A 22115-nucleotide genomic window follows, 5' to 3' on the forward strand; every position below is an offset into this window, starting at 1 on the left:
GCTATAAGCATAATGTACTTTTGCTTCCTTCTGAAATCTATCTTTGCATAGTTCCCTGAAAAATCTTTGAGCTCAGCACAGAAGTATGTAAATAGACATCCATATGGTAAAAAACACCTGAAATATATAAAAAAGGAAATGCTTCTGCTAAGAGGAAAGAAAGAAAGAAAGAGAGAGAGAGAGAGAGAGAAGGAGAGGAGAGAAGGAGAGAAAAGGAGAGAAGGAGAGAAAGGAAGAAAGGAAGAAAGAAAGAAAAGAAAGAAAGGAAGAAAGGAAGAAAGGAAGAAAGAAAGAAAGGAAGGAAGAAAGAGAGAGAGAAAGAAAGGAAGGAAGGAAGAAAGAAAGAAAGGGAGGGAAGACAGGAGAGGAGAGGAGTGGGGGAGAGGGAGGGGAAGGGGAAGGGAGAGAAGGAGGAGGGGAGGGGGAGGGGAGGGGGGAGGGGGAGGAGGGGAAGGGAAGGAGGAGAGGAGAGGAGGGGAGGGGAAGGGAAAGAAAGAAAATGAATTTTAAAAAAAGGTTACCTTTTACAAAACCATGATTATATTTGCTTTACATAAAAATGCTTTAAAAAATCTGGACCAACCATGAAACTCTTCAAGAATGTAAGCAGTTTGTTTATTCTTCAAATTTAATTCTGGTACGTATTTTTGGCTGTATAATGAGTTCAGGAAGGAACAAATTAAGTATATGTTTATAACTCATATGGACATTACTCACCCACATTTGGAGGTTTCACATAATTTACAGGTAGTTCTGGAGGTCTGCCTCTATGTAGAGCTGCAAAAGCAGAGCCATTCCATAGTGTACTCTTACAGTCTATACAAAAAGATTCAAAAGTTAGTCAAGGCATAGAACAGTTTTTTTTAACTGTACCCCAGAGGCAAATGTCTGTTTTCAGTTTTATTTATTGAAATACATTTTTAACTATTAAAACCACAATAAGAAATAACATGCATATGCTTAAAAGTGTTATAATCTATATTATGATAGGTAAACACCAATGCCTTAATATTATCATCAGGATGTTTTATTTCCATGCTGATATAGAACCAAAGCTTTTATTATACATATATTTGAATCTTATGTAAATATGTCATGGATTAATAAGGTTTTAAGTTTACATTGGTCCCCTTCTTGATCTTTAGGCTTATACACATCTTCTCATATAAAACTGTATAAGCAAGGAAATGAATACAGCACAAGTATGCCAGGTAAAATTCAGAAACATTTATACTTCGTGTATGCTCATGTTATGGAGCGCCTGCCAGCTGTGCCATAACAGGTAACACTGCATATCAGATGATAATTGAGTAAAAATAGTTGTGTTTTTTATCTTTAATGTTTATGTCAAAAAATTCAAGCAAATACAAAATATTCCTAATAATTCAACTTTGAAACAAAAATATTCTACTACTCTCTTGAAAGGTTTCAAATTAACTGAATTGAAGAATTTCCTTAAATTATAAAATGAGATATTTAAAAACTGATATCATTTATGTAACTATTTATATTTGTAAATTAGGATTTTTAAAACATTATGCTAAAAAAACAAAACATAGAAATAAATTGGTTGCTAGACCTGAAGTATTTAATTCACTAAGGCATCCTAAACGCCTAATTTCACATTTTTATGTTCAGAAAATTCTATCTATATAATTTACATATGGTGGTTCCGTGTAAAACTTTGGGAGAAATCTGTAAAAGAATGACAAATAGTGGAGTAGAGAAACTGTTACTGAACGCTGATGGATTGATTTTTTTTTTAATATTTTTAATTATAAACATAGTTACATATCATAATTTTCATTTACCTGTTATGAAATACCCAATGTGATTAGGATGATATCAAGACTCAAAGATTAAGAACATCAAAATGCAATGAAAGAATACTTTATGTATTTATACTGTACTAATCAGAGCAGCGATCTTTTGAGATTTCTATTCCACAGGATTACAAAGAGATTTTATATTCTTTACCTCTACAGTATTCACTGTTTTACAGAAAAGGGCTCCATTTAGGCCTCTAAAAATGTACTTGTACACTAGGAAAATAAAAACAAGATTGGCAAGATAAGAAAAACTAAAAGAAAATTAGTATTTAGAAAAGCATGGGAACATTTAATTAACATAAAAATATACTACTCTCGACTCCTTCCTCTAAAAACTGTAAAAATCTTACCTTTGGCATCCCGTAACAGAGACTGCCGACCAACACCTAGTAATGTCTGTACCCCAGGAACACTCTGAGGGATCTCCTTATCTAGTAAGGGACCAATCCGCTCACAAATTTTAAGGAGGTAGTCTGGAGGAATGTGTGCATTGGCTGCCACCTAAAAAGCATAAGTAAAATACAGGAAAACAAATTTGGTTTAAAAACATTAATCTAGTCCATTACCAAACTGTTCCATCATGGAAAAAAGTACAATTTTAAAACACACAAGGAAAATAACATTTTAAATATTTAATACTTCAACCAAATTTAAGAAACAGCTACAAAAATTAAGCATCATTTAAACAAATGATAACATGTAAATGACATGGCAGTTTAACTTACTTTTTCGTGCCTTGATTAAATCATTTGCTTAGCTGCTAATCTAATGCAATAAGCATTACAAAACAGCAAAAAGGAGCATGCCTAAAAATCAAAGAAGTACAAAGATGATGGGTAAACTCTACTAGTACTTGATCAGCAGTGATCAAGAATCAGAGAATCTAGATTCTATATAAATGATAAGAATGCAAACAAAAGGTATTACTTGCACCAAACTCTCACTTAAGTCCCTTTAGGATTAACAGGACACATTTGCTTAACTAAAGCAGAACTCTTTCTCCTAAAAAAGTTAATTGGTTTTCAAAAGAGTATCAAATTAATGCTTATTTTAAATATCATGTTCTAAACAAGCTATGTACTCAAAATTCATTGAAACATTAACTCATTTTTTTCCTCCAAGTGCTTTATTTATTTATTTTAACATTAACTCATTTTTAAAACACAAGTAAATTTCTGAAGATGATTAACAAATGTAGATAGGGATGAGACAATAAAACAACGAAACTGGTTTTCATTTTTTATCTAAGCTAATGTTAAAGTTACTGATGTGTTTCATAAATACCTAATTATTAAAACAGTAAAGAGTAAACTAGAATATTAAAAATCCTTAGATAAAAAGAACATCTACATTCTCATCTTGACAAAAGGCCCTAAAATCTATTTACAGTTACAATGCCAATTTTTATAAGTGCTACAGAGAGAGAAATATATATATACATATATATACCTACCATCACATAGGACACATATCAATATATTACCACCAAGTCAAAAACAATATAACACAAAGGAATAATTTTGTAAATCATCCCTAATGATCACCAGAAGAGATTATGTGTGTTCTTGATAAATACTGGTTCACTGAATCAATGAATGAATAAAAACCAAAGTCTATCTATAAGCAATATCATATGAACTCACAGAGGAAAAATCTTTCTCCTATCAGGGTGCCTTTTTTGTTTTCTTAAGAAACACAGGTCAAAGAACTACAATCCAACATGTACTTAGGAATCTGGGAATAAATGATTCTATTGTGATTTTTAAAAATTATTTCCTGCCAATTATCTTTCGTAAGTCCCTGCAAAAACGAATTTTAATCTACCAAAATCACTGGGGCCTGGCAACTGTCATGATGGTCAGGAAGAATGGCAACTTAATGGGACTTCCCTGGCACAGTGATTAAGACTCCATGCTTCCACTGCAGGGGGCACGGGTTCGACCTCTGGTCAGGGAACTAAGATTAAAAAAAAAAAAAAAAAAAGGAAGAATGGCAACTTAACCTGATCATTTGCATCTACAAGGTTTAGCTTCTGGATTGGGACAAAGGATCAAGCAAATTCTTTCAGTTATTTCACACATGTCTAGTTTTGTTCTCCAAGCAATTAACTACATAGAACTAAAATATACAGGTAATATTAAAGTCAAAGTACGTGATGATTCAATCTAAAAACTTTTTTTTTTGTTACCTAGAGACACTGATGCCCTAAAATCCTAGTTTGTAATTCATTCTCTCCACAATAGGGCATTCCTAAATAGGCCTACATGCAAATATAGTTAGTACTCCTAAAAACATATATCTCAAAGAAAAAAGCCTTAACATACTGCATATTAACATCTATAATAGTTTGTGCCTTTTTTCCCCCAACACTGTCTTGTATAAACTGGGCTTCTGGTATCAGTCATTACTTTTTCACCAAGTAAATGTTATAAGGCTTTACACACAATGGTAGTTAATGTCTTTAGTGGCATTTTCTTTTTTATCAATTTTCTTTTCCTCATTTCATTACCATCTCAAGAGTTATTCACTTGTTACACAAATCTAACTACCCTCAAACTTGCAATATATATATAGAAACATATAATCCAGAAAATGGGAGTTCTCTGATATGAATTTTTAGTATTACCCTCTTAAAGAAACCTGTCAGAATTATATCTTAAACTGAAATCTTAGGCCCCCTGGCTACTTCATTTTATAAAAACAGTGATGTTTGATTTTCAGCTAGTTATATAAATTTTTTATCAATTCCTCAGTAATCATTTAAAAACACAGAATCATTAATCAAGCAACTAAAACAGGGCTCATCTACTCTCAAATTCTCCCCCTTGAAAATTGGTATTATAAACTATTAAAGTTTACAAGTTTGTTTTTCACCCTATGCAATAGAAAATTGCTCAATTTCTAGGCAGTCCCGTTCAAAAATCCATTCCTCTAAAATCAATAAAAATTTGATTGTAAAACAGCACTAGAGAAACAGAGCGTCTATCAACACAATGGCAATAACAATACTTTTGAGTTTGAACGTGCCAACACAATGGCAATAACAATACTTCTGAGTTTGAACGTGCTCTTTTCCTTTTAACAATATTTACAGGCTTCCAGACTATATCGGCACAGTTCTGGCAATGATAGTTTCTTCTAAATCAAACTTCAGGACTTATAAGTGGTATTAAACATTTACTTCAATCCATTTGCTTTGCCTAAAGCTGGAATTCCTTTTTTTTTAATTTTTTAAAAAATAGGTATTTATTTATTTATTTGGCTGCGCCTGGTCTTAGTTGTGGCATGCGGGATCTTTAGTTGTGGCATTCAAACTCTTAGTTGGGGCATGTGGGATCTAGTTCCCTGACCAGGGAGATCAAACCGGGCCCCTTGCATTGGGAGCGCAGAGTCTTAGCCACTGGACCACCAGGGAAGTCCCCAAAGCTGGAATTTCTTAAAGGTGATCTTTTTAGGCATAAGAACTCTTATCCACCCTCAGTAATTACATTTCTAAGTTTTTAAAAAATTATTAGAATTACATGATTACATGTGAATATAATGTAATATATAATAAAATGTAATATTAAAAGTATGTATTAAAATATTCTATGAAATTTGTGGCTTATTAAAAGCCACTCTTTTTGATTAAAACTCAAAATATTCTAATTTCAGTTATTTAACCAAATTTCTTTCTGGAATATAATGGCCAAGAAGTAACACAACAAGCACTTTGAAATCTGAAGAAGAAAGGCATTCTCTAAAAACAAAGTTCAAGAGCATAATACAAACTTTTGTATTATTCTGTAAAATAGCTCCAAGGAGTTAAATTATAGAACCTTTGAACTGGAAGGATCCTTATATACAATCAACTTAATTCTGCATCTTACAGTAGGAAAAACAGATCCAGAGAAGTGAAGTCCAATGGTCACAATGAATGGACAGGAATCTGGGTCTCTGTGCCCACTGTTATTTCTATTACTGTCCCATTAAGGCAGCTGAAAAATCATGAAAGTAACACAAAGACTGCAAAAAATTAAAACTATAAATTTGATAAACTGAAAGAAATTAAACGAAGCCTAGATTATAAACCTTCTTGATAGGAACACTGGCTGACCTAAAGAGCAAATCTAACAACTGAAATTACCACACTTGAGAATCATTATGACAACTGAGAAGACCAGAGAGCTCACTGAGATGATCCTACTACTCATAATTAGTTAAAAGGAAGCCAGCTGGGCACTGAATAAAATACAAAAGGTACCTAATCTCAGGGGACCAGACCTGCACCAAGAGCTACATTTGAAATACTAATTTTCAGATAGCCATGATAGCATTCTTACTTTGGCTTTTCGAAATAATAAGATCAGACAATTAACTAAAAAACAAAGAAAATAGAATTGTGTGTTTTGTTTTCTAACTAGAATCACTACACAGGTAAAATGAAGAATGAAACTGAGACCATATGCTGAAGAAGTAAAATGCAACATTTTATCTGAGATTTGAAATTTTTTTTGGGGGGGAGGGATAGAAAATGCACATCCATAAAGTTAGTCACATGACTTTTTGATATTTAGGGACAGGAAACAAAACAGATTTTGAAAAATACAGCAAGGCTTTAAATATATCAATATAAGTATAGTAGAGATAAGCACGGTACTTTGAAGTCTAAGAGCCTGGATTACTCAGGCTCTAAAATTTACTAGCTGTTACTCCTTCTGGCAGTATGATACAGTAGAAAAGACTTAGATTTGAATTTTTTCCAGCATCCCCAGGATCCTACTTATATGACCTGCAAAGTTATTCAGTCTCTCTGAGCCTGAGCTTCCTCATCTGCAAAACAGGGAGTAATGATAACCACCTCATATTATTTGTAAAACAAAAACAAAATCATTCACTCATGCATTCATTCATTCAGACATTTGAAGTATAGGGATATAATGGAAAGATTAAACTGCTGCCCTAAGAAAATCCATAATCCCACTGGGGGAAACAAACTAGTAGCTAGAAACAAATCAAATCTACAAGCGCCCAGAGGTTTAGTACAGAGAGCTAAGGAAGCAAAGTACAGAACCTAATTTAGCCTGGGGGTAGGGGTTCCTGTCCAATTTCACACCTGAATTCTAAGTGAAAGTTAACAAGGCAGACAAAAGGAAGGGAAGGCATTCCAGGCAAAGAGAAAGGCACCCCCACCTAGTAAACACACTTTGCACAGTGACTAGTACATGTATCTCCTCAATGTTTAAGATGCTCCTCCACAACATTAAGTTAAAAAAAATAAAAATAAAAAACTCTATCCAGAGTATCATCTGATTTTGAAGAAAAAAAATGTTCATACTTGTACAAAAAAGATGAAAGAAAACATAAAAAATTAAGTTTATTTTCTGCTTGATACTGTTCAGTAAAATATAAATGTCTGCAATAATCCAATATTATCTTTACAATTTAAAATTTGAGTTTTAATGTTTGCTGAATTTGAAGGAGGAGAAACGAAAAACTGGGAAGCAAAGGAAAGAAAATAGGCCTTTCCATTGTAGTAATACCACTGGTTAACAGGGTGGGCTACAAAGTGTTAAGACTTCCTATCATTTTCTTTTGAAAATATTAATCATTGTTCATAGCATTTCTTTTTATTTTTATTAGTTTTAAGCTTTCCTCAGGAATGAGACAGGCAGAGCAATCCACCTAGGGCTCAAGTATTCTCTGGTTTATACTGCCTCAAGAAAGCACTAAAAGTACTATAACCCTGAGGTCAGATGATATCAAGTCAAGAACAAGGGACCCACCCACAGTCTAGAAGTTTCTCAGTAGAGAGAAAGGTCCAATAAAAAGAACTCCATACTAGCTAGCAGATTAGTAAGCCTAAAAAATATATATCATGAAAACACTTCTAAGAGCTTCCCTGGTGGCACAGTGGTTGAGAATCTGCCTGCTAATGCAGAGGACACAGGTTCGAGCCCTGCTCTGGGAAGATCCCACATGCCGCGGAACAACTAGGCCCGTGAGCCACAATTGCTGAGCCTGCGCGTCTGGAGCCTGTGCTCCGCAACAAGAGAGGCCGCGATAGTGAGAGGCCCACGCACGGCGATAAAGAGTGGCCCCCGCTTGCCACAACTAGAGAAAGCCCTCGCACAGAAACGAAGACCCAACACAGCCAAAAAATAAATTAATAAATTAATAAATTTAAAAAAAAAGCTACAAACATCCGTGACTTATAAAAAAAAAAAAGAAAAAAAAGAAAACACTTCTAAAAAAGTTAAGAAAATTGAACAAGTAATAACTAAGAACCAGCTAATTATAAAGCACCATGGTAGATACTAAAAGGCATAATAAAACATCTTCAACAAGGTAATTTAAAATACAAGAAATAAATTGTCAATAATGTATAGAAAATAAGATTAGGATAAGAAGAGATCAGTCAGAAGGGTTGAGGATCCCTGCAACAAGACATGGGAAAAACATACCTCCCACTTCTTAAAAATGAGTTAATATTATACCAGTATCATATTGAATTACTTTTCTGTAATTCATAAAAATGCAAATAACACTAAATATCTTTTCACCTAGTGATCATTCCTTGCTTAACACAGATGCACTTCAAAGACACTCATTTTGGGCTCAATTCTGACACTTTTTAAATGCTTTTTTAATGGTACTATTTTATATGCCCCTTACCTTATAAAAAATATTAGGAAAATTGGGTGGTGATAATTAGCCAATTACCAAAGAAAACATAAATTCTGGTGTCATAGTTCTTCAGATTTTAATGCTAACCATTCAAACCCTCTGTCCTATATTTAAAATGTAGTAAAATGTAGTAACCAACTCATTTGCACTCATTTGCATTCTTTCATATTTAACTCATTTGGTCCACACAACAACCTTGCAAAACAGGTAGGGGTTTTTATTTTATAAATGAGGAAATTGAATCTCTGAGAGGTTAAGTAACTTGCCCGGGGTGGCTCTGCGAGTAATGACTATCTCCCGGACTAAATCTTATGGCCTTTTCTACTACCCACAAAATCCTATTTGAGAAATGTCAAACAAAGGCATCTCTAAAATATGACACAAACACTAAGTTGACTTTAAATTACTATTTTGCTCCCTACAAAAAAAGTATTAATCAGTCGATAACCAACATCAGTAAAACTTCAACAAAAACACACAAACGAAACTAATATTCAAATGTCACAAAGGTGCTTTCTGTACAAAATTTTATAAGAAACATTCACCCAATCCAAATTCTTACTCTTCAACAGCAGCTCTCTTCGTTTCCTTAATACCATCTTATTTGTACTGAGATACCAGTTTTCCTAGGACTGATGCTAAATCTCCAAAAGGATTTTAATCATTGAAAGTATGTTTCTAGAGCCCAAGTGTGGAAAAAAAAGCCAGTCATCAATCCAGATGAATAGGTAAAACAAGCATGTCATAGAAAGCAAGAGCGTACACGTGGCTCAAGCCAACCAGTAGTGAGGAATACCAGTTTCCAGACATTGACTGCTGCCTGCCATAATACCTATCAGTTAGCATTATATCCACACAGGAGTCAAGCAGCACATGCTTTTTGGTTTCCCATGATGCATTCCGTTCCTCCTAACTATGGCTGTGTGTCCACATAACAGTTAATAAATCACACATGCTTAAATTGCTTCCACACTTAGAGATGCAATAACCATGCTACCAACACTCAAAGATCATTCTACAGTTCTAATAGACAATTTAAGCTATTACTAGTAACTAGAGAAAAAGAGCTGGGTAAGGTAAGAAAAAAATGCAGGTATGTCTGGAATTCAAATACAGTGTTTTAAAGCAGTTGGTGAGGATCAAATGAGATAATGTGAAAACATTTTTAAACTCAAATATGTTAAATGCAGATGTAAATTCTTATAATGACATATATCACCATAGATGTACTATTTTTAAAGACAGCAGTTAACATACGATCTTGATCAAAGTTTTTTAAATAGCAGAAAACTGCTTCAAGTCTTTTGAATATAAAATGAAGGTAATAAAATTTATGTCACTCCAAATGTAAGCACTAATTGGTGCTTTCAATTCTACAGGTGAAAAATGCTGAATAAATGTAAAAATATATACCACACCTAAAGATAATTATGTCTTTGGTTCAGTCTTATGATAGGAGTACCCATACAGTGATTCAAAAATCTTAAAGCATGCCTTTAAAAAATGTTTCCAACTCACCATTCCAATATATAAAATTTGTATATTAACAAAACTGTTCATTTGTTTACACACACACACACACACACACATGCCCCTCACTGCTCTGTTTGTCATCCCCAATAAAGCTCCAAGGAGGAAGCAATAAAATAGTCAACAATTCAACAGGGTCACCACAAATGAAAGGACATCTGTATTTATTTATATTATCTACCTTAAGATGTAAGAAGCAAATCTAATTCTATTATGCTGTAAATAACAGTCAAGCAGAAATAAAGAAAAATACTCAGATCAAACTTCAAAAACAATCACCCTGACTTCAAATCTCTCCCTGTATCATTACAAAATTATGAAAATTAATTTAGAATTTTTTTGAATGTCATAATCAAAAACGTTACAGTTCAACATAAACTGACAAACATTTCATGTTCAGACTCATTTTTTTAAAGGCACTTCAGATCTTGACATGTCAATACTTGGCTGCAAGCAGCTTTTACAAAAAAGCACCTTCCCGTGTGTTCCAAATTATAAGTAAAACACTAAATCAGATTTAAGAAAGAAAAAATAGGGATTTCTAAGCTATGCAATAGTAACAGTAGTAATGAAGTATTGAAGAAGTCTAAGTTATTATCTTAATATTCTTCTGGATAAATCAAGTTAAGCAGTATAGACAATTCAAATGAAAATATACATATGGACAGAAAGGCAGGATTTTTGTTTCAAGTATGTAGCATACATGACTATGCAACTTCAATTCAGTATTTTGATATCCTTGTTTATAGTCCTTCACCTCTTCATTATGCGTTTGTCTTCTTTCCTTTTTATATCCCAGTACATCTTCAGTTTGAAGTGCTGCTATAAAATTATACTAATTAATACTTTGCCCTAAATTTCAATCCAAACCATGTAGCTAAATCAAAGATCACACTGTATAAATCCATTGTTCTAATAGCACTTTAAAAAATACTACCCCGGGACTTCCCTGGCGGTCCAGTGGTTAGGACTCTGTGCTTCCACGGCAGGGGCACAAGTTCAATCCCTGGTTGGGAACTAAGACCCTGAACGCCCCTTGGTGTGGCCAACACAACAAAACAGAACAAAACAAACCTACCCCAAGAAAAAAATCCATCTCTCCTACAATGAAGCCACTCAGAATCTCAAGTCAGATTTGAAATAATTTGTATCAACAATACGACTGATGAATCTAGCAATCAAACACTGCACACTCAGTTCTCAGCCACTTCTTTTCCTTCCATTCAATTCTCAGCCCTGCCTCATCTTCCCTTACAAAGAAATCTATAGGTAGAGAACAGACATATGACTAAAAATAAGACCATACTATCAAAATGTAATATCCCTACAAAAATTGGATCCTGGTGTGGAAAAATAAAAACCTATATGTACAATACAAAAAGTAAATTAAAAACAAAAAAGATAACACTAAACCATAGATAACAGTCAAACAATAGAAGAAATTCTATATATATAAAAATTAAAAATGTATAAGGAATTATAAAAACAATAAATTAAAAAGATAAAGGTGGGCTTCCCTGGTGGCGCAGTGGTTGAGAATCTGCCTGCCAATGCAGGGGACATGGGTTCGAGCCCTGGTCTGGGAAGATCCCACATGCCACGGAGCAACTAGGCCCGTGAGCCACAACTACTGAGCCTGCGCGTCTGGAGCCTGTGCTCCGCAACAAGAGAGGCCGCGACAGTGAGAGGCCCGCGCACCGCGATGAAGAGTGGCCCCCACTTGCCGCAACTGGAGGAAGCCCTCGCACAGAAACGAAGACCCAACACAGCCAAAAAAAAAAAAAAAAATAATAAATAAATAATAAATAAAAACATTAAAAAAAAAAAAGATAAAGGTGAAAATCAAGTATATGTAGGGATATACAAATGGATTAATGACAATTAAAAAAATAACTTGTTAAAGTTTAAGCCTCACTAATAATGGGGAAAAGAACCAATTAGGTCAACTGAGTACTATTTTCACCTATTAAAGCCACCAAAAGATTTTTAAATATTTTTAAAATTCATTCTAAGTATCTAGATGGTTACATTATAAATTAGGACAATCTTCTGGAGAGCAATTTTATAATATATAACAACAGCTATAAAATGGATGAGTCCCTTGACCTGATACCTCCACTTCAGAATATAGCCCAGAAAAACAACTGAAAAAAAAAGAAAAGAAAAAAAAGGAAAAAAGCAGAAAGATTACTTAACTATGCAAAGATATTAGTGAAAAACTGGAAGTAACCCAAATGTTCAACTAGCAATTGAGTTCTAATCACAGCAACTTAAAAACAACTGAATCTTTCCTTGCCATTAAAATAACAATGACTATTCAAATATAGATAAGTATATGTAAAAGTGTTAAGTAAGAAAATATAAAGCATAAAGTGGACATTGATTACAATTACATGAAAATATGCCTTTACAATATAAGGAAAGGAAGTCTAGTAAACTGGGCTTTGTTTTTTTTTGTTTTTCTCTGTGTGAGTGTGTGTGTGTGTGTGTGTGTGTGTGTGTGTGTGTGGTTAGGAGACTATTTTTAATCATTTTGATGCTCATTTACTTTTTGCCACTGTCAAGTTAATTTTTAAAAAGCTTTTTCCTTTTAAAAAATGTTACTTGCTTAAAATGGTCTACTTAGAAACAAATAAATACAAACAAAAATATTGTCAATACACCTCAGTATAAAACTCTATCTTCAAAACCACGTTAGTCATAAAGTATTAAAACATATTGGTAAGCACTGTTGTTTTTGCCCTTTTTTTTGAAAGAACTTCAGTCCAACAAAAAGTCTGACTACAAATTAAACTGGTAATACATGCAGTTTTTCAAAAATATTTTTTATCATCGGAGAATTTTTTACCATTAATATTACAGATGCTGGAGTTTATCCTTATCACAATTATTATACCATTTTCTGTGCTTTGCAAAACTAAAAAAATTTAGTCAGTAGATTTGGTGATAATTAGCATGGCCTCATTCTTGTAATTTAATACACAGAAAAATATCAAATGAACACCAAAGTAATTTAAATACTGTCCTGTTGAAAGCAAATTTTAAATCATTTTATTTATATTTAGAGTCTACCATACCCCTCCAACTTTCTTTAACTTTGTCTGATTTTCCTCTGTTTGGATCTTACTGGAAGGAAAGATAGCTGAACTTAGATTTTAGTAACATCACCCCTTTCTCCTTTCATTTCCTTCCAATTTACTGTGCCAGTGGCTAACACAAGGGAACATCCTCCCAAAAATAAAAAGGATCACCTTTTTGTGTGTGTCAATGCCGAACAGAAGGTGCATTTACACTATGAATTATATTTGCTGAACAAACAACAGTCAATCCAATGCTTTTGGTCCTTTACTAAAGTATATTCTATTTTAAAATATGACCATTGTTGTTTCCTTGTAAATCCAAAATCGTGTTTCGTCAATTCTCAAAAAGCTCATAATCCACAGTTCTTATTTAGTGAAATTGTTAACTGCATAAACGCGATTTAATAATGATTTGATGAGCTATTTTCTACAATCTGAGATATACAACGATTATGCTTTTATTCCGTAGTCGATTATCTAACCCCCGGCAAATTTTGAAATTAGCTTCATGCTATTATTTTTAATTGTGCCGATTTTCCCTAGTCCCTGGTCCGTCAACTAACTCCCCTCCTGAACCCCGTCTGCCGTGCGGCCCGCCGCCCCCAGACCAAAAAAAAAAAAAAAAAAAATAGCCTGGCCTCAGTTCCCGTATTTCAAGCCAGGACCAACCAGAAAGCAGTTTTCTTCCACTAATCCGGAACTCCGGGCTGTTACCAACGCTGTCATTGGCCAGCGTCAGTCCTTGGTACGTGCCCCAAGATAACCCCCTGGTTTCTCTCCCTTTTCCCCCTACAATGGGCCTTTCCCGATGTTTGTAACATATTCATAATCCACAATACGGCATCTCTGATAACCAGTTCACATTCTTCAAAGTTTTCGGGTGGAAACAAACGAGGCCAAGGGGAGGGCAAGGTACCCTTTCTCTGACTCGCCGGGAGGGGGGAAGGGACAGTTCTTCGGCTCAGCACTGAGCTCCAGAGCCGCGTAGGTTGAAGGGTTGGGGGCGGGTTGGGGGAACAAGGTGGGGAGGGAGTGGAGAAAGAGTTGGGTTAAGTTGAAATGAAAACTTTACTCACCAGATCCTCGAAGCTTCTTCGGTGCTCTCTCCCCTCCCAGTCTAAGCGGCGCGGAATAAGCTGGGGGCCGGCGAAAAGAAAGGGGGGAGGGGGCAACGATAAAGGCCAAGCCTCTGCTCTGCATCAACCCGACCCAGTTTGGGTCCGGGTCCTCGACCCTTGGGCGTCTTTATTTCTGTTGGCCTGATAGCTGTTGTCTCAGAGCTAGACGAGTGTGGGGGGAAGGAGGCCGAGGGGGAGGAAATCCTGAAAAAACACCTCCCACAGGCATAAAGAGGGGGCGAGTTAAGACCCCAGCGATATCCGCCCCTTTTGAGGGAAGAAGCCGGTTCACCACTGTGACAACAGCTATGAGTGCCCAGATCCAAACCTTCCTCCCGGCCCTAGCCCTCCACCCCTTACTTGCCCTTCCTCCAGTCTCACCCCAAACGTCCCCACCTCTTCCCGAAGGGGCTGCGTACCTGATGCTCCTCGAGCTCCTGCACTAGCACCTGAGCAAAAGGGAAACACGGATATGAGGGCAGCTCGGGCCATCAACCCATTCCTCCCTCCCCAAACTGAACCAAGCCGCTGACGGCAGGGCTACTCAAGGCCGGCCTTTCCCTCACCCACAGCGGAACCGCACACGCCACTGACTCGATTTCCCCACTGGGACCATTCCCCAAGACTCCCAGATCTCCTTCCCCTTCTCACCTGAGCGGATTTGTTGCAGGGTCCGGACTGCAAGAATCTAGCGATCAGGTAATACAGCTCTGAGGAAGAGGGGGGGAAAGAGGTTGAGAGGGAGGCAAAGAAGAAAAAATAGAAGCTTTTTCAAAAGAAACTGACAGCCGTCGCGCTAAGCCCCCATCCTCTTAGCCCCCGGACACAGCTACCCACCGGCTTCGATCTGGGTAGGTGCCGCCGCCATCCTTTTCCCGAGGGGGTTTGGGGGATTTGCTCCAGAGGGGCTGGCGGGGGCGGGTGGGGATGCTGCCTCTATTGTGGTGAAGCCCCCATGCCCAGGAGTCCCGCCGCTTCCGCCGCACTCCTCGTCCCAGTTTCGGTCTCTCTCGGATTCATCGCATCACGTTTCGACCCATAGATATTCTAGCCCAAGAGCTGAGGAGGCGGAGGAGGAAGGAGAGGGAGAGAAGAGGAGGGAGGAGCCGAAGTCGCGGAGGGGTGGGCGGGGGCAAAGGGGGTGGGGAGAGGGGAGGGTAAAAACTGTGAGAGGGACCTGCAGCGCTCGTTGCTCACCGCCAGAGGCACTAACGCATCCTCCAGTCCTCAGCTCTCCAATACAGCCGACAGTTACCTAGCTACCGCTCCCGGAAGGAAGGGGAGGTGCTAACTGATGGCAGACGCTCTGGCAGCTACCGTAGAACTCAGTGGTGACGTTCCCTTTGGCGAGTTCCAGAGTGGTTACCCTTCCTGTGAGGGTAATCGGGCCCTTTCCTGTTGAGGACCTTTCCCTCTGGCGTGATCGTGAGGAACATGTGAGGAGCCGACTTGCTTCAGCTGCTTTCTTCAATTCCCTCCCGGCACCGAGGAGGCTTTGGTTTTTTTGTCTCTCTTCCACCGAAAGGAGGCTAGCCGCTAAAGGATCTCGTGACTGAGAAAGAAAAGGAGCCCCTACTACGTTGTCACTTGTTTCTCTTTAAAATGATTTTTGCACCAGATGAAAATGCTGTGAACTTAGCAGTCCGGAGGGCAGGGCTCATATTGTTATAGAGAAAGAGCAGCTCTCAAAACGTCCCCTGATTCTGATAAATCTTCAGGAAGAATTGGCTGTCAGACATGAAGCATTTTATTTTGTCCCCTTCTGAATGTTTAACACATGCCATATCTGTCCCATTCCTATAGGATAATTTTCAATTGTGTCTTCAAATACTGTCAAAATATTTTACGTTAACCATGGATTTTTATGTATTATTGCATATCTGTATTCAAGGTAGTTTTCTACAGGTTTGGGGCAACTTTCGTTATTTAATATATAACCCCTAACTCTTAGTACAGTACCAACTTTCAGTAGTTGGTTACTGAAATCTTAAGTGATCAAAGGATTTGTAGAGTAATTGACACACATATAGTAAACAGTCTACTTCCCTACTTTCCCTCACGTAATATATTCCCACCTCAAGCCCTGACCAAAAAGTAATTAATAGAAGCTGAACCTGATGAGACCAGAAATGCTGTTTAAGCTGCATGTACTGTTTACATTGAAATATTCAGATTTGAAGGTTCACCTTTTAAGGTTAGGGCTGGATTCTTAGGAATTTGATTTCCTCACTCAGAGTTCAGCCATTGACCACAGTGTGCCTAGAATTGCATTATACTGGCATAAACTTAGCCTAGGTTGGTTAGTTCTCACTCTGGCCATTATTTTCCCCTCAGAAAGAAAGAACCACACAAGATGTGATATGATAGGTCTATCTTTGGTCATTATGCTGTAGTACTTGATAAGACAAATGCCATTAACTGAAAAATATTAGATATTGAAAAGATCTATAAGCCCTAGATAACTCATTGCAAGTAGCTTAGCAAACACCAGACTAAATATATTTTACAGATCAAGTATAATATATACAACAGTTACCATTAAGCCATTACAATGTACTAAGCACTTCACATATTTTACCTCATTTAATCTTTATAATGACCCTAGGAGGTAGTTTCTATTGTTATCCACATTTTACAAATTATAAAAATGACTATATGACTTTGGACAACTCACTGAAATTCTGTGAACCTTATTCCTCATCTATAAAATGTAATAGTACTTGCCATGACCACTTCACAGTAATTGCTGTAAAAGTCATGTGAATATATTTGTGTCATATTTCAAACTGTATAGGGCATTGTTATTTCAGTGATTGCTTCAATATCAGTCTGGGTGCAATCAGGAGAGAAAAGGCACACAGTAATTTGAATAGAGAAAGTTTAAGGTACAGAATTATTAACAATAACAGAAGATTGGAGTAATGAGGAATTACCTAGTAAGGGGTAAAGAGAACTCTAAAGAATATAGGAATAGAAGACATTATATATAATATAATAGCAGATAGTAATAGCCACTAACCCTAGAGCTGAGAGTACTCTCAATCCCTATTGCCTGCCCAGGGCTAAGATCCAGACCTTATTGGAGAGGACACAGCCAACCAAGGCTCATTCAATGGCAGGAAAGATGCTGTGGTACCTTGCTGAAACTCCAACTTCTGGAACTTTCTAGAAGCCTACCTTCTGGAATCAACCCTCTAGGGTACCTGGGAAATAATGTTCACAGGGAAATGTCTCACCAGAGGCACTTTACTACAAAACCACCAGAGGCAAGGTGCCAGGGGAGGCTGCTGGGTGCTACCAAAAGCATGCACCACAGGAGCCAGGCACTAGAGAAAGCTGCACAAGCTGCAGGAGCAGCCTACTCCATAAGCACTCCAGAAGCAGGACGCAAAACCTTTTCTTCTTATACTGTATTTCCAGTTTGCTCTACTGACGAAGCTTCAGTTCTCACTGACCAAAGGAAAAATATTTAGATAGCCCAGATCCATTTTCGTAGAGCAGTCAATAATGGAGAATTTGGAGATGATGAGCAACAAATCAATAAACTGGCACAAATTCCCTACTGTTTTCTTGACTGTAAGGACTAGGCTGATAAAAGGAAAGTTATTAAAATGTGTGTGTTAACATAAAAGTGTTCATTTGTTCTTTAGGATAAGCCAAATGCTTTGAATTATTTTGTTGCAATTAAAATCACCAGTCTTAACCCTGTGGCCAAAGGCTTAATTGGGAAGGGAAGGAAATTTTTATAAGCTAAAGCAAATATGGATTTACATAGAAAAGATCAGGAATGTTTACCTGATAGGTATTAGTTTCCTAGGACTGCCATAACAAATTACCACAAACTGGGCGGCTTAAAATAAGGGAAATTTATTTTGTCACAGTTCTGGAGGCCAGAAGTCTGAAATCAAACTGTCGCCAGGCCAGAATTCCTTCAAAATCTCTGGTGGAGAACCCTTCTTCCAGCTTTTGATGGCTCCTGGCATTCCTGGAAATTATGGTAGCCTAACTCAAATCTCTACCTCCAGCTTTACATGGCCTTCTTCCTTGTGTGTCCCTGTGCTAAATCTCCCTCTCCTTTTTCTTACAAGGACAACAGTCATTGGATTTTGGCCCCATCCCAAATCCAGAATGATCTCATCTTGAGCACCTTAACTTAGTTACATCTACAACGACTCTATTTTCAAATAAGGTCATATTCACAGGTACTAGGGGTTAAGGCATGGACATATCTTTTGGAAGATATATAACTAAACCCACTAAATCATTTATTTTATTCTGACTCTTTAAAAATCACATTTTAAGGGAAGATCAAAGTTGAAAATTTAACAGTTCTCCCCAGGATGGCCAGAAAAGAAAGAAAGAAAAAAAAATAGGAAATTCTGAGATGGAGGGACAGAAGTAGTAAATAAGATTAAGGGACTTCCCTGGCTGTCCAGTGGCTAGGACTCCGTGCTTTCACTGCTGTGGGCCCGGGTTCAGTCCCGCAAGGGAACTAAGATCCCGCAAGCCACTCAGAGTAGCCAAAAAACAAAAAAACAGTTTAAAAAAAAAGATTAATATACCAAACTCTGTAAATAAATAGTTGCTCTCTTTTCCTGTCTCGGTTTCTTAAAATAACAAAATTATATAATGTAATTATTAAAATAATGTATTCTTAGATTAAAAATATATCACATACATTATAATGTGTTGACATATTTTAATACATTGTATAGGTGTGATATGCATAACAAAAATAGGAAAAAAAAGAAGGAAGAGGGAATAGAACTATATAGGAGTAACATTTGTATATCTCAAAAGAACTGATTTAGTATAAAAGCGAACTACATTCTGTTAAGAGGTATACAATCAACCCTAGATGAACCACTAAGAAAATAACTTTAAAAAGAGTGAAAAAATAATTTAAAAAATTAAAAAGTTCAAAAAACGAAACAAAAAAATTTTAAAGTTCCACTAAGGAATATTTACTTAATGCAAAAGAAAGGGGGAAAAAAGGAAGAATAGGACAAAAAAAGACATGAGATATATAGAACAAAAATTAAAATGGCAGACATAAATCCAACTATATCAATAACAACATTACATGTGAATGGATAGGTTTCACTTCTGGCATGACAGACAGCATGAAGAGCTTTGTAGACCAGTTCTCCAGTGAACCTAGTAAAAATTATAAAATATAAACAATCATTTAAAGTTTCTGGAAATGGTCCTAATGTCATAAAACAAATTTTTTTAAAAAACACGTGTTGAAGAAATCTACTAAAACTTAAAAAAATATATTTATTTATTTATCTATCTATCTATTTATTTATTTATTTTTGTCTGTGTTGGGTCTTCATTGCTGTGCGGGCTTTTTCTAGTTGCAGTGAGTGGGGGGCTACTCTTCGTTGAGGTGCATGGGCTTCTCGTTGCGATGGCTTTTTGTTGTTGTTGTTGCAGAGCACGAGCTCTAGGCATGCAGGCTTCAGTAGTTGTGGCACACAGGCTCAGTAGTTGTGGCTCGTGGGCTCTAGAGCACAGGCTCAGTCATATCAAAAATATATTTTATGCTGGGTCATATGATAGCTCTATTTTTAGTTTTGTAAGGAACCTCCATACTGTTCTCCATAGTGGTTGTATCAATTTTCATTCCCACCAACAGTGCAAGAGTGTTCCCTTTCCTCCACACCCTCTCCAGCATTTATTGTTTCTAGATTTTTTGATGATGGCCATTCTGACCGGTGTGAGATGATATCTCATTGTAGTTTTGATTTGCATTTCTCTAATGATTAATGATGTTGAGCATTCTTTCATGTGTCTGTTGGCAATCTGTATATCTTCTTTGGAGAAATGTCTATTTAGGTCTTCTGCCCAATTTTGGATTGGGTTGTTTGTTTTTTTAATATTGAGCTGCATGAGCTGCTTGTAAATTTTGGAGATTAATTCTTTGTCAGTTGCTTCATTTGCAAATATTTTCTCCCATTTTGAAGGTTGTCTTTTCTTCTTATGCTTTCCTTTGCTGTGCAAAAGCTTTTAAGTTTCATTAGGTCCCATTTGTTTATTTCTGTTTTTATTTCCATTTCTCTAGGAGCTGGGTCAAAAAGGATCTTGCTGTGGTTTGGGTGTGTTTTCTAAAGTGGTTCAGGGAATTTACTCTCTAATCCGATTAGATTCAAAGATACTAATGAGCAAGGAGCTAGGTAACTCTGTATATGATAATTTCCACTATTTTTTAAAAACTAATAAGTATAATGATGTTGGTTGATTGTTCCTAATGTCGCTAGTGGTGAAAGAAAAGGAGATCAGGGATTCAAATTCACAAATTCAAGAGGCATAAAAATGACCTAAGAACTTCTATTTGTGTCATGAAGGAGACTTTATCGCTTGTAGCTGCAGAGATGAAATTGCTAAAATTCAAATGTAGAACCCCATCCTGTGACTGGTTGAGTTACAATGCAAGTTGAACTCCCAGCCTTGCAGGGTGTCTACTGTTAAAGTGAGGGCATGGATTGAGAAAGAATGAGATCCCATAAATTGTGGGAAGATCCTGATGAGGCTGAGGACATTGGGCCCCTAAATTCTGATTAATCTTATTTACCAGTCGAAGAGACCTCCCCACCACCAATGGAAAGTGTCCTCCTCAATCCCAGCAGAATTGGCCTCCCAACCCCCATCAGAAGCAGCCTTTCACCTCCAGCAGAGGCAGCGAGGTGGCAGGGGCATCTCTACCTTGATTGGTATCAGTTTTTCCACCAACAGCAGTATCAGGCTTTCTACCTCCACCTAAGTGGATTAACCATACATTGCCCAAGGAAACTAAAGACCTTCCCTAAGGCAGTTGCCATGTAAGACAATGGTGATTCTCCTCAGGGCCCACCCCCACCACCACTCTTTGCTTCTAGACCTATAACTAGACTCAAGTCCCTGCAGGCTCCTAAAGATGAGGTACAATGTGTGACCCATGAGGAGGTATGTATTCCAAAAGAACTACTTGAGTTTTCTAATTTATACAAACAGAAGTCCTGGGAACATGTGTGGGAATGGATATGAAGGATGTGGTTAATGGTGGAAGGAACATAATGAATCAGGTCAAATTTATTGATATGGGCTCATTAAACAGAAATTATGTGTTTAATGTTGCAGCCCGGGGAGTTAGAAAATACTCTGTTTGTTTGGTTTGTTTGGTAGGGCTAAAGTGTAACCAGCATGAGTGAATTAAAAATGCTGGGCATGCCTTGGTTTAACAGAGGAGGGGCTACAAAGGCTTAGGGCTTAGGGAGACTGGAATGGTGGAGTGGATTTGTCACTTAAGACCAACCCACCCAAATTGGGAGGGTCCAAAAGACATACATTTCACCAATGCTGGGAGGCATATATTTGTGAGGAGAGCCACAACATCCTTGAAGAGCTCTGTGATCACTCTTCTTTATAAGCCAGACCTCACAGTGGAAACTACAGTTACTGAATTGGGAAACCTAAGTGCAGTGGGAATAATTGTATCCCCAGGTGACAGAGGCCAATTGGGTGCACTCAACCATTAAAGGCAATGTGGGCATGATTGTTGTAATGGGCAGCAGAGTTAAAGCTGCAATTACAAAAGTATGACTTGCCCAGACCTAGAGCATTGGCTAACTGATCATGGTGTTCTTAGAAGTGAAAGAGATAGGAAGCCTACTAAAACCTTACTTGATCTATATGAGCAGAAATGTTCTTAGTCAAGTAAACCAAAGTCGAACCTAAATCATAGAAACAGAGAGTCACAATCACTCAATTCCCAGATGAGAGAGTTTACAGATCCATAAACCCTTGAATAAAGGGGAGGGCACCTTCCTTCAAGGAAGGACCTGGTACACTCCTGAAAATTATACTGTTAATCTTTCTCTCAGCTTTACCAAAAAGGACCTATGGCCTTT

General features: G+C 37.0%; 1 protein-coding gene across 1 annotated transcript; it reads right to left on the reverse strand.

Annotated features, from left to right (window-relative positions):
• Window positions 1-709: 709 nt before the first annotated feature.
• Window positions 710-15257, reverse strand: LOC118888304 (bromodomain and WD repeat-containing protein 3-like). The gene is made up of 6 exons (XM_036839286.1): window positions 15061-15257; window positions 14875-14933; window positions 14643-14672; window positions 14182-14241; window positions 2180-2330; window positions 710-816 (listed from the first exon to the last, which is right to left on the reverse strand). Exons 1-6 carry the CDS (start codon window positions 15089-15091, stop codon window positions 710-712), a joined length of 438 nt encoding a protein of 145 aa, XP_036695181.1. The 5' UTR covers window positions 15092-15257.
• Between the last annotated feature and the right edge of the window lie 6858 nt (window positions 15258-22115).

This window comes from Balaenoptera musculus, chromosome X (genome assembly GCF_009873245.2).
Source record: "Balaenoptera musculus isolate JJ_BM4_2016_0621 chromosome X, mBalMus1.pri.v3, whole genome shotgun sequence".
NCBI classification, from domain to species: Eukaryota; Metazoa; Chordata; class Mammalia; order Artiodactyla; family Balaenopteridae; genus Balaenoptera; species Balaenoptera musculus.

Bases quoted from the DNA above. Each gene is read 5' to 3' on its own strand.
- LOC118888304 (XM_036839286.1), bottom strand. From the start codon at position 15,091: ATGGCGGCGGCACCTACCCAGATCGAAGCCG. The intron at 14,673-14,874 runs GTGAGAAGGGGA...CCTTTTGCTCAG, and splicing joins CCTGCAACAAATCCGCTCAG to GTGCTAGTGCAGGAGCTCGA. The intron at 2,331-14,181 runs GTGAGTAAAGTT...TATGCTTTTTAG, and splicing joins GAAGAAGCTTCGAGGATCTG to GTGGCAGCCAATGCACACAT.